The 13,870-nt window shown below is 38.9% G+C and overlaps 1 protein-coding gene across 1 annotated transcript in view; it reads right to left on the bottom strand.

Annotated features, from left to right (window-relative positions):
- LOC150089661 (uncharacterized protein ZK1073.1-like) overlaps nucleotides 1-13,870 on the bottom strand; it is a 505,123-nt gene that overhangs the window by 128,318 nt on the left and 362,935 nt on the right. The window contains exon 7 of the mRNA XM_090389582.1: nucleotides 13,001-13,087. Within this exon, the coding sequence (XP_090245708.1) occupies nucleotides 13,001-13,087 (87 nt within the window). The remainder of the gene's footprint in view (nucleotides 1-13,000; nucleotides 13,088-13,870) is intronic.

Here is a 13,870-nt window from a genome sequence, read left to right as displayed (position 1 = left end):
TGAAAGGATAGTGTACAGTGTTGAAATTTTCTGTGCTTAATATATAACACTTCAAATAGTGACCCAGCAAGTTTCATGCCATTTAATAGTCTTTATTTTAATTACAGGTCCTGAAGTCAACAAAGTTGTGTGAATGAGGAAAGATGGACAAAATCAGTTACCATGCAGTCATCCAATGTTTGGAAAAATAAGGGACTGATGTCAAAGGAAATTCATGATGATATGGTTATAATATTGGGGAGGATGTTCTTTCTTATTACATGGTTAATAAATGGGTATCAGAATTTAAATGAGGAATGAAAAGCCAGATCCAAGCTGTGAAAGGCTTGCAAAGTCCATCAAGAAGTTGACAGCATGCATGATCTGTTGATGACTGATTAATGGGTGACAGTTCAGTACATTTCCGGCATCTCGTATGAACATGGGTACCAATTAATAACATAGGTACTTGCTATGAAAATGGTGTCAGCACAACTGTTCCCAAAGTTGTTGAGAGCAGATCAAAATCAAAAAATAGTTGTCAAATGAACATTTGCATTGTTTTCAAGCAGATCCAGCAAATTTCCTTGCAAGGTTTGTGACCATGGATGAGATTTTATTAGTGGAGTTCCCCAGGGTTCAGTGCTGGGCCCATTGTTATTTTGTGTATTTATCAATGATATTGATGAAGGTATATCAGGCTTAATGTCCAAGTTTGCAGATGATACAAAAGTTGGCAGGGTTGTTAATGACACTAAAGACAGTACGCTACTGCAACAGGATCTAGAGAAATTACGCAGATGGGCTGAGAAGTGGCAACTGAAGTTTAACATTGACAAATGCAAAGTACTGCATATGGGTAGCAATAACCCAAGACAAATGTACCAACTGTATGGCACTACACTCAGGGAGGTGGAGAATGAAAACGACCTGGGGGTAATTGTGCAGTCAGATATGAAGTTCTCTGAGTAGTGCAGACGGGCTGCTAGAGCAGGTCATGGAGTTTTGTCAATGATATATAGGAATTTTGCTAGCAGAGACAAGGAGGTGATTATCCCTTTGTATAAAGCAATGGTCAGGCCACACCTTGAGTACTTTGTACAGGTCTGGAGGCCTCATTTTAGGAAGGATGTAGAATTGCTAGAACAAATACAGAGAAGGGCAACAAGATTGGTGAGAGGAACAAAGGGGTGCACTTACGAAGAAAGGCTTAAGTTCTGCAAGTTGCAGCATCTGGAGACTAGGCTTTTTGTTTGTTTGTTTTAGGATTTTATGGTACATTAGCATCTAAGGCTATAATGTGCCAAGTGAACTGTAGACTAGGCACCTGCAAGGTGATCTGATTGAGGTGTATAAGGTCTTGAATGGTTTGAGCAGGCTCAATGCTGACAGGATACTTCCACTTGCTAAGATGAAGAACTTGAGGGAGCATAGTTTCAAATTGAGGAAAGACAGTTATAGAATAGATGTGCAGAAGTTTGCCTTTAGCCAGCGGGTAGTTGATTGTGGGAATAGACTTCCATCTGTTGTTGTGGAAGGTGATAGCTTAAATAAATTTAAGGCTGAACTAGGCAAACATTTGGAGTGACTGGATGGGCAAAATGGGAAGGTTTTTTTTTTTGGCTGATGCTGTATAAGCTTGCTTTCTTGCACCATATGCCTCATCTAATGCTAATGTACGCGCATCATTTTCATTCGGAGATGTAGCAGTCCATACATTAGAAACACAGCTCTTCTCCCTTTCAAAGAAAGCCAAGTCTATTCCTTCTGCTGGCATTGGTTTTTTGGGCTATTGATGGAGCGTTACTAGTGTTAACTATTACCTTTTGGAAATCCAGTGAGTCACAGGGGCACATTTTGAAGACCGTATGAGCCATTTGCATGAAAAAAATCAAAGACAAACTTTGAGGAAAACTCAGCAAAGGAGTCTTGTTCCATCAGCCCAATGCAACTGCTCAAAAGTCTATCACTGCCATGGCTGCAATGCATGAGTGTAGCTTTGAAATCTTTGACCATCCCATTGGACATTCACCTTTTCCTACTTTGAAGAAATACCTGACTGGTATTCATTTTCCGAACATAAATCACTGTTGCAGTGGATGTATTCCTGGAGATCCAAGGAAGAACTCGAGTGGTATACAGTTGTAGGTTTTCAGTGCTTTGTATATATAAAGAAAATTCTGTGTGTTTTATTGCCAAAGTCTCCTACTTTGAAGAAATACCTGACTGGTATTCATTTTCCTAACATGAATCACTGTTGCAGTGGATGTATTCCTGGAGATCCAAGGAAGAACTCGAGTGGTATACACTTGTGGGTTTTCAGTGCTTTGTATATATAAAGAAAATTTTGTGTGTTTTATTGCCAAAGTCTGAAGACTTTATGTACATCCAGTTTCAGAATTCTGTGAACTTTCCGATGAACCTGTCTTCTCTGAAATGAAGTTAAAAGGTAGCATTTGATTTCATTTTTAAATTGTTGTACCGACTTTACCAAGCTTTAACACAATTCAGACCTGCTCTTTCCATATTAGCAGCAATAATTTTGATCTTGAACAGAATGTTGTTTAGCTCAGACTACTTCAAGGTCAATGAGAAGCACCCACAAAGACTACGGCCATTAACTTTCTGTTTGCTGACCACTGTTTCCATGCCTCAACCCTAAGCACATAGTTGATCATCACAAACATTGCAAAATGTTTAGTGCACTGGGAGACCAGGCTTTGTTTGTCTGTTTAAAAGAAATTGTGTGACTGCTTTGCAGAAAGCATCTTCAAAGAACAACCATATAACCATGCAGCCTTTAAACAATGAAATATGTCTGCTTCAAAAAGCTCCCAAATCTATCAGGGTTGCCATAAGCAAGCTTTGCACACTATTCTTTGCAGGGGCCGTGTGAGAGGCCCTTTTCAGTAAGTGTAGTGGAATTTCACAAATTTTTAAAATGTCAACTCTAAACTCGCTGTTTCTGTCCTGTCTGCTCTATAGTCACCACTCTGAGATGTTTGGAAAGAACTGGGCAATCCTCTCATCAAAAAATGGTATAGTCAGTTTTGTATATCAAACAACATGGTGTTTCTCTCAAAGCAGCAGAAAACCTAGGGAAAAAAAAAAAAAATGCTAGAACCCAACTGAATTCCACTGTTGATCTCCACATAATGAGTGAGGATTTAAATTCTATGTGTACACCCTTGGCACCCTATGTTTCCACTGCTGCAGGTTGCATGGCATCTCCAATCGAATGGGAAGAACAAAGTAATTTTTTTCTGGATATGGAAGAAAATTATATGGAGAAAAAAAGGACTGAAAGACTGGGAATTGTCGCTGATGACCAAGCTTGCTGAGTTAAGGTCTGAAATGCTCCAAGGTGTTCAAGAAAAAAAATCTATCGTCTCTCTTCTTGAAGCTTGACTCCCACAACAGCCTTGTTACTCGAATGTTATGTTGTTATTTGGTTTTTAGGAGCATTAGCAACTAAGGCCATATTGCTCTGGGGATATGAGGTGGTCATTCTCTGACCTTTCCGCATCTTCCATATTTGGTGGTCACAGGCTCGAACCCTGGTCTAATCAAGAAGCGTGTGCTACACACTGCCGCTCCTGCCCACCTGGCTACGGAGGCGCCTTGTTACTCAAATGTGAATTTGCATCATGTCCAAGCTTGCAGCCCATCTGAGAGAATTGCCACTGCCCCAAACACCCAACTTTGCATTACAGAAATTAACGCCGAAAACTTTCTCCACTTTCTCCTCACTTGGAACAGGACTGTTGCAGTGTAGTCTACCATTAATTTCACATGTCAAAAATTGCACCAAGGTCAATGAAGCCAATCCCCCTCCCCCAAGAAATCATTAACAATGTCCCCTGCACCCAGCTTGATGGTGAGCCTTTCAATTTAATAGGAATATGTGTAGAAACTGAATATTCTACCAACTATGTATGACCCCACAGAGAACCTTTCCATAAATTTGGTTGCCAAGCATGTAAGACTACATAATGAGAATTTGACCACCAAGTCAGATGCCAATGATAACGTGATGACAACCACATCTCTGGGAAAAATTTCTGCCCAGGCCTATTCCAAAAAAAGGAGACAGCCCACCTGGGCTGAAATTGCAGCCTGTCAGCTGGTCTTCCACCAAAGGCAGATCCATACCCATATAACTAGAACCTCTTCAACTGGCCAACATCATTTAAGGTCTATTTGTTGTAAGGAAGAGCAACCGTGTCCAGAATTAGGCTAATGGCCCACCCCATGAGAAGCATGTTTGTTTTCCGATTGGACCCACAGACAACTCCTCAACAAATTATCTCAGCCTTCTTGCAAGATTTAAATGTCCATGCTGCAGTATGCCAGCTGCCAGCCAAGAGCAAGAACTATGCATCTTTCAAAATTGTTTGTGATAACATGGGCATTTCATCTTAATAAGAAAACCTGCTTCCTGGCCCTTGGGGGCTATAATCTGCCTCTACTTTGAGAATCAAAACTAGATTCCCCACACTGAATTACACCAACTTTCAGGCCCCCTTAACTCTAGCTAGCTCCTGGTAGTGCCTCAGCTAAGGTGTGGGTGTCACTCTGCAGTCGATCAAGCTCTGAGTTCCCAAACTCATTTGTTTGAGTGTGCATCCTCATTTGACAGCAGGAAGAATGCAAAACCCCTATATCCTTCCCTATTGAAATTCTTATCACCAAGAGGTCATATCAATCCCTGACAAAGAATGTGCAACCTACCATCAAAAAGAAGGTTCTCCTCGCGGATTCATTCATTCTCGTGTATCAAAATGTTCATAGTGTATGTAACAAGATTGACACCACGAAGGTGATCCTCCTTGAAAGAAAAATCAGCATTCTTTCCATTACCAAGACGTGGTTAGAATCTGATCTTTGCCATTGCTCCACCTGCAGGTTTTTCAAGCTGAGTTTACTTCTACAGGGTTTTGATGGGATGGTGAAGTTGCAACCTTCTTTAATCAGTCAAAGTTTAATTTAATTAAAAGAAGCCCAGTGAGTCCACCAATTTGGAAACACTGATCTTAACCCTCGCTCACAATAAAGCCATTATTGACATCTGCAGTCAATGTTCACCAATGCCCACTTAGGATATTATTATTATTATTGAAGTTTGCTAATTGGATCTTAAATCACCTCCACCCATCCACAGTTCATATTGTGATGGGCTACTTCAACATACCAACTCAATGTGAATCTCTGAGGAAGCACCTAATTGAAGATATTAAATCCACTCAAATCCTCCTCCTCGTCAATGACATGCCCACCAGAGGAACTAATCAGCTTGACCTCATGTTCTCATTCACACAATGCACATTGTATGACCCCCCCCCAAACATCTTAACTCTGATCATGACCCTCTAGTTTTGCAAATTTTACTGCCTCCATGCAAAGGGACTGTTCATAAGTCATGTGAATCTGTTTGTAAGCTGAGTAAAACATCCACAATCATCAGTCCAAATTTTCTAAATACTGAAAAATGCCTTATGGCTGCTACACTCATTCCTTGGCATGTCCTCGAACTGTGAAGTCACGCTTGCAACAACCATTCTTACGAACTGGATTAATACTGTTGCAAACTTTTCTGCCTCCAAAAGGTTAAAATCGCCTCCATTTGAAAGTGTAGTGGAATAAAGACCTTAATGCAACCTTTCAACTGAAACAACAACTTCTCAAAATTTGGAAGGGGACAAATGATGTTGGTGATCAAATATTGTATTCAAAAGCATGGGACCACTTCAACGTACTAAAATCATCAGTAATTGCTAATTTCTTCATCACTCAGCTTCATATGGGAAATTTCCTTATCGTCATAGGTGCCTTGGTAATCAAATTCTTGTTGATCCTGACCAATGAATGGACCACATTACAAGATTTCAACCGTCAAGTGTGCTGCCTGCCCCCAAAACTTGACATGCTAGACCACATGTCTTATCTGGATATTCTTCACAGTTATAATTTGTGGCATGTATTCCAAGGTTGGCCTAGATAATCATAGCTCACCTGGAGATTCTTTTATTTGTCACCATTGTAAGGAGTGTACTGATCTTAAGTTAAAATTTGGTGCATTGCTAGAACAATTTGAGTCACTGAAAAAAAAAAAGGGTGCTTGCCCTTGTGAATAATGTAACTGGGAGCTCGTCAGGGACTCAAGACTCACATCTAGTGAGTACAGGCTTGGCACACCCAGGGTCTTGAGCTGGATATCATCATTCTTCTCTTTCGTGGTGATTCCTTTCTGCTTCTCTCTCTCTCTCTCTCTCTCTCTCTCTCTCTCTCTCTCTCTCTCTCTCTCTCTCTCTCTCTCTCTCTCTCTCTCAGGGTAACTTGGGAATTTTTTTTTGGGTGGTGCAGCATAAGCCTCAAGCTTCCTTGCACCATATGGCTAATAATAATAATAATAATAAAAAAAGTAACCTACCAAGTGATGCATTCCTGATTTGGGCCCCAGAACAGAATAACCAAGTGCAAACTACTCTGGTTCAAAAGGACTTAGTTCTATTAGAAGACTCCATTGTCAGGGAAACAGGAAAATATTTTTTGTAATAAGAATAGGTGGACTAGAACGAGGGTATGTCTGCCAGGATAACTATTAATGATGTCACCAACAGAGTGGGGTGCCTCCGTAGCCAGGTGGGAAGGAGCAGCAGTGCGTAGCGCACGCTTCTTGATTAGATCGGGGTTCGAGCCCATCACCACCAAATACGAAGGATGCAGAAAGGTCAGGGAATGACCACTGCATATTCCTGGAGCAATATGGCCTTGGTTGCTAATGCTCCTAAAAACCAAATAACTAACCAACCAACCAACCAACCAACCAACAGAGTGTCAGATTTTAAGGAGGTTAAAGAGAATATTATTATTCATGTGAGGACTAATGACATTAAGCAAACACAATCTAACAATTTCTTAGACAAATATAGGACCATGCTGAAGAAATGCCGCGAGTTAGATCACAATGTTTATGTGTCTGCAATTCTGCCCAGGCATGAAAAGAGGTATTATATACTTGAAAGCCTTCTGGATTAACTTAAGACTTGGAGGACTCTGCAAGGCTTTTGGGGGGAAATTTCTATCTATTAGCTTGGCCCGCACTCGTAGGTAGAAGGAATCTGTTTTGTAGAGACGGGATACATTTAAACAAAGGTAGTGGAAGAGTTTTTGCCAGTATCATTGAGGATACCTAAAAGGTTCAGGGAAACTGCTAGTTTTAGGAGACAAGGGTAATATCAATATGCATTTATCTGATAATATTGGCCAAAGTAATGCTTGCATATTCTTCAAGAGTTCTTGTTTGTTACTGCAACAGAACATGTTAGCAAGATGTTCTGAGGGCAGAAATGTTTCAAATGAGTGGGTAGTTAATTCCAAGGGATGTGAGCTTAAATAGCTTTAAGGGGGTGTGTCAGGGTAGTTAACTATACAAGAACACTAAGTCTTAATTGTTTATACAGTAATGTCAGAAGTGTAGTCAATAAAATGAGTGAATTCGAACTGCTGGTTACAAATAACGCTGACATAACAGGGCTTACAGAAATGTGGTGCCACCCAGAAATAGGGGATGATGAGTTTCAGTATGGTATGTACAATGTATTTAGGAAGGATAGGGCACATAGCAGGGGTGGTGGGGGTCATGCTTCTTATCAAAAGCAGCCTGAGCGTGACGAAAGCTTTCCCGGATTCAGATGTTTCACATGCTAATATAGAATCTGTATGGCGTGAGATAGTTGGAAGCAAAGGTATAATGAGAGTTGGAGTAATCTACAGGCCGGGTGATTGTGAAGATTATGATGAGAGCCTCTACATGGAAATGGAATGGGCAAGTAAGCATGGGTGTCTTATTATGGTTGATTTGCCTCTAATTGATTGGAGCAAATGGGAAGGAAACTCCACATGGGGAACAAAATTTTTAAATCAACTGGATGACTGTTATTTGTATCAACATTTCAGGGAAAGTACAAGGGATAAGACTACTCTAGACCTCATCATCACCCATGAACCAGATAACATAACAGGGTTGACAGTGCAGGAACCAGTAACAGAAGTGATCACGGAGGGAGGGAGAGAGAGAGAGAGAGAGAGAGAGAGAGAGAGAGAGAGAGAGAGAGAGGTAGCAGTAGTTAAAGGCAAAGGAATGGGTTATAATTTCAGGGAAGAAAATTACGATGCCTTAAGGTGCTACAGGGCTTCTATTAACTGGGCAGATATCGCACAGAGAGAGAATACAATTGAATTATGGCATGCCTTACATGCTTATATACTATTAAAAAATTACTCCTAGGAATATTCCAAGTTGGATGAATAAGGAAGTTGCTAGATTAATTGAGCAGAAAAAGACGGCATGATAAAGTTACAGAGCAATAAAAAGTACTGAAGGTTATAACAGCTACAAAGTTATCTGTAATATTTCCACAGAAAAGGTTAGGCTGGCAAAGGCAGATTATGAGAAACTGCTGGCAAAGAGTGGGGATAAGGAATTCTTCACATATATAGATGCAAAGAAGAGGACAAACCAGATCGGACCCTTATGTAATGAACGTGGAATAGTATTAGATACCTCAGCTGAAGTCGCAGATGAACTCAACAGTTACTTTGCATAGATATTTACAGAAGAAAAAACCGTTATATCAATGAGATTATGGGAGTGAAGTTGAAAAAAATGTAATTAATGAAGTTGAAATTTCACATGTTTATTTAATGAAAAAACTTTTGAGCCAACAGGCCAGTAAGGCTCCTGGGGTTGATGGCATATTTGTATACCCCATAATCTTAAGGGATGCAGCAAGTGAGTGTATTGAACCATTTAGGCTAATTATGAGAGCATCACTGGACAGGAGAGATTCCATATCTCCTGAATTGGCAAAAGTGCCAATGTATCTCCAATACATAAAGGCGGTTCTAAGAGTGAAGTGGGAAATTATTAACCAGTCAGTTTAACTTCAGTAGTAGGGAAAATCATGGAGACAATGGTCAAGGGTGGAATTCAGGATTTTTACAGGGTCACTCAAGAGTTGGACTTGGGGAATAATTTCGACATAGTTTATTTGGATTTCGGCAAAGCATTTGACTCAGTCCCACATGAGTGGTTACTTTATAAGCTGGAACAGGTTGGAATCATAGGGAAAATCCTTAGATGGATAGCTGGATGGCTTTAGGGCAGGAGGCAGAGGTTTATGATAAATGGTTATTCCTCAGATTGGGTTGATGTAAGAAGTGGGGGTTCCCCAAGGATCGGTACTAAGAACACTGTTGTTTTTGAGTTTCAGCAATGACATCGATGAAGGGATAGAGGGCGTGACGTCTAAATTTGCAGATGGTGTAAAGAATGGTAGAGTAGTAAATGATCACTGCCAAGCAGAGCTTTTACAGAGTAACCTAGATAGACTTCAGGGATGGTCAGAAAAATGGCAGCTATACTTTAATCCAGAAAAGTGTACAGTATTACACCTGGGGAACAGTAACCCCAAAATAAGTTATACACTTGGTGGAGTTGAACTAAAGCCAGTAGTGGAGGAAAGGGAGTTGGGTGTTATGATACGACATGAAGTTCTCTGAGCACTGCAGACATGTTACAAGGAAGGCCCATGGTGTCCTATTGATGATTCATCGAACAATTGCTAGTAGAGATAAGGACATCACAATCCCATTATATAAGGCTATTGTTAGACCACACTTGGAATTCTGTGTTCAAGTTTGGAAACTGCATCTAAAGAAAGATATTGTGCTTCTTGAAAGGGTCCAAAGACAGGTAACTCGACTGATGAGATCGGCAAAAGGGCATCTATATGAGGAAAGACCGAATATGTAGGTTGCAGAGCTTGTAAACTAGGCACCTTAGAGGAGACTTTATTGAGGTGTTTAAGGCTCTGAGAGGCATAAGTAAAATGAATGAGGATGAAATTTTCATGGTTATAAATGATTCTAAAACTTGGGGCTATAATTTCAAGTTACGGGGGGGAGATGTTTAAACTGGATTGTAGGGAGTTTTATTTTAGCCAGCGAGTTATAAATTACTGGAATAATTTACCTACATGGGTTGTCTATTTCCTTGTCTCTTATTAATTATTATTATTTTTTAAATTTTCCTCTTATTATTATTTGGATTTTTTTGGCCAGTGCAGCATAAGTCATAGGCTTCCTTGTACCATGTGGCCATTGCTAATACTAATTTCACTACACCTCAACTTATAGAAGCTATCAATTCATTGCCTCCGACTGCTGTTGCAGGAGCTGATAATGTTCTCCAATTCATCGTTAAGTGCCTCAGCCCTTTTATTATTCAACCACTGCTGTCTGTCTACAATGACATCCTGAAGGCCAGTTCCTTTCCAATTGAGTGAAACAGCTATAGTGTCAGGCCTATACCCAAGATCCATAACCCATCACTAATTAAACATTGCTGCCAAACCTATAAAGACTCAACACTCCTGAAGTTATTAGAAAAAATGCTGCTACCAGTCCTCACCACACAAATACTTGCAGATAATCCTCCCCTGAATTCACTATGCTCTCTCACAGCAATCTATGACTACAATTCTCCTTGCAGCCACAAATGGCATATTAGCAGCGTTCAAGAGCAATCATGAACTTGCCGTAACTTATTTAGATATTGAGGCCACGTCTGATGCCGTGAATGTCCCTTTCTCTTTTGTGGTTTTTACAATCATACTATCACATCAAGGGAGACATGCTGTACTTTCTACCCGCTCTCCTTGTCAAGAGGTTGTTGTGACTTGACACTGGAGGAAGATGCTATTGGAGGGCTGTTACTGCGGGAGTCCCAGTAACAGAGGGTGGTATCCTCTCTGGATCGTTGTTCACAACAATTATTGCTCCACTGGTGCAGAATAACTAAGAAATCATCTATGCTGATGACCTTAAGATTCTTACCTCAATTGGGCCCAGTCCCAACCTCACCGTGACCACTAAACACATTAATAACAGTCTTTTGGAAATTGCATCCTTTCTACAGCACTTTGGCCTGATGATCAATCCTGGGAAGACCAAGATGATGTTCTCTCTGAAGACCAATCCTTCTGAATATTGGCTACTGAAATGGGCCAATTGGAAATTTAATCTGCTGCCACAAGCAAGAACAATGGGGTTCCTCGTCTCTCTGAGCTTATTGATTCTCAGAGGTTGGCCATCACAGTGAAAATGCTTGTGGGACTTGTCTACGAGCCATTCATATGGAATACATGCTGCTGGAGAATCCTTCTCTCTGTCTTGCAGACTACTTCTAGATTGACCCCTCAGAATACGAGACTTTTCCTGACAGATCGTTTCCTTTCTTTTCAGATGCTCTCCCAGGCCTACAAAACTTGATGATGATCTTCACAAATTTGCATGTGATAAAAGCTATAGAAAGCAAGTGCTTTCCATGCAACAACAACAGTTGGACTAAGTTTTCTTTGCCCTTTTTTTTTTTTTTCACTTTTTGTCTTGCCATTGTTAATCCCTGGCCTGTGTGCTGTGACAGGTCAGTTGCAACATTCAGTGCTCTGTAGCCATCTTTCTATCAGGTTGCAATAAAGATTTTCTCTCTTTCTTTGCAGCTGGAATCAACACATAGCAACATTGATGGCAGAAGCATATTGACTTCTGAGTGGACTTTGCTGAAAAGTAACATGCTGACATACTGCTCATATAAACCCTTCATACTCAGGCCATGAACTTTTCAAACACCCCTCATATATTCAAGTTGAACTGACTCTTTCTCTTTGAATGTCTTGGTTAAATCCTGTATTCTAACAATACTGGCACAGATTTTAGACAGACTTTTTTTGCTACAAAGGCCAGCCATTTGTTCAGCCAGAACACTGCAAGGTCAGTTCCATAATTTCTTTGCCACATATGCAGCAGTACCACTTTAAAGGTAAACATCTATTTTGCAAATGTAAATCTTAATTTTTTGTATAATTATTTTGAAAAATAAATTTATTAGTTGTAACTTGGAATATTATGGTTATTTCACAAGTATGCATGATAGAAATCCATATGGTATAATTTTTTGAACAATTAAGATACTTGATAATAATAGATTAAATTATATTATTATTGTCCATCTGAAATAATATTATATTTCATATGATAATAAGAGATCATTGTGACCATCCACTATGTCAACAACTGGACTTGTGAAAGTACAAAACATTTCAGTATATAAGATGCAAGATTTTCTACATTATTTTGATTTTTCTGGGGAACTGCTAAGTATCTGAACCAGAGAAAAAGCATATATTCATTATTTTTTCCCTAAACTAGGTCAGAAAATAGCTAGCTAGGTTTGAGGAGTGCAATGCATATAAATTCTTCTGAATTATAAAGGAAAGAATACAAGTTAAATCTTTAAAATCTTAGATTTAAATAATACAAGTTAAATCTTTAAATTAAGTGAACTTAATTCAAACACACAATTAAAAAAAAAACAGAACAGGAAAATGCAACGAATAAAACAGAGAAACAGATTCAAACCTACTAAAATAACCTCTCCAGATATCTGCTCTCAGCTTTCACAAGTTAATTGTCCAAGACATCAAAGATTTTCCATGGAATTTAAACTTTACTAGATTTCTATGCATTACCATTGAAAACATCCTGTGATGTAAGTAGGGTTCACAAGCTATTTTGAGTTCCTTCTGTCTTTTTGCTACCCATTTTCTAAGGTTATCAACATTTCACTCTGCTTAGTTTTGGTAGCTCATATTCTAGACACTTCAAATATTTCATCTATGTAAGCTACTAATTTTGAGTTACTGAAAGTAAGATTCTCATTACACTAATCAGTGTAATGAGAATCTTACTGTGTTATCAATCAGTGTTATCAAACTGCATAATCTTACATCACTATTACAGAAATCCATTGATAGTCAAAGAACCGGAGACAATTTTCTATGCAGGAACTGAGTACGTGATAATATAAATTAATTATGGATTAACTCATCGATTGCTATGGAGCTATAATACAGTACTGCACAATCTTAAAGGTAAATAAAATATAATATAGACTCACCTTGTCTTTGAAATATTCCATAACACCTACTCCTGTTGAAACACAGTGAATTAGAATAAGGCCAAGGACTCTGGAAGGATGAGCTAGCTATGTGGAACAAAGGTATTTTGATAGTTACCTAATTGCAGTTATAAGTTTATATATATATATATATATATATATATATATATATATATAGTTATCTGATATGCTAATAAGCACCAGTTTTAAAAAGCAGAATTTAATTTAATCACAGACAAAAAATATTAATTCTGGAAAAACTCTTCTGGTATATGGCCAACTTAACCTTCTAATGCAAGTAGCAAAAAAAAAAAAAAACCAAGAGCAAGCACACGGTACATTTTATACACTACAGCAGAACCTCAATTGTCTGTCACCCTATTTATCGGCAGTCTCTGTTAACTGTCACTTAATTTCACTATGCCGTAATGCATTGTGATATTGGCGCCACATGTCACTCAGTCTTTGTTTACAACTCATTGTATTCAAAGAAGAAATAAACTATTGGGTGTGATGGAAGGAATGGGCAGGTGATTTTGGAAGTTTTTTTTTTTTTTTCTGCTGATGCTGTGCATTGCTTGCTTTCTCATGTCATTGCTACTAATATATAGTGGGCCCCAACATACCTCTTGTTTCATATTTTAATAATTTTTATTTAGTAAACCCATTGAAATGACAGATAAATGTAAGCGAGTAGTGTTGGGATTAAAAAAAATCCCAATCACAAAAAAAATTGAACTAATCAATCATCTAAGAAAAGGTGAAAGTGCTACAAGTATAGAATCAGTTTATGGAATAGGAAGAACAACAGTAAATGATATAAAGCGTGATGCAGACAAAATTGAAAACCACATGTCAAAAATGGAAACC

This window comes from Mastigoproctus giganteus, chromosome 2, assembly GCF_048544385.1.
Source record: "Mastigoproctus giganteus isolate SK-2022 chromosome 2, ASM4854438v1, whole genome shotgun sequence".
In the NCBI taxonomy this organism is placed as follows: Eukaryota; Metazoa; Arthropoda; class Arachnida; order Uropygi; family Thelyphonidae; genus Mastigoproctus; species Mastigoproctus giganteus.
Note: the sequence above shows the minus strand (reverse complement) of the source record. Positions and strands in the feature narration are given on the sequence as shown.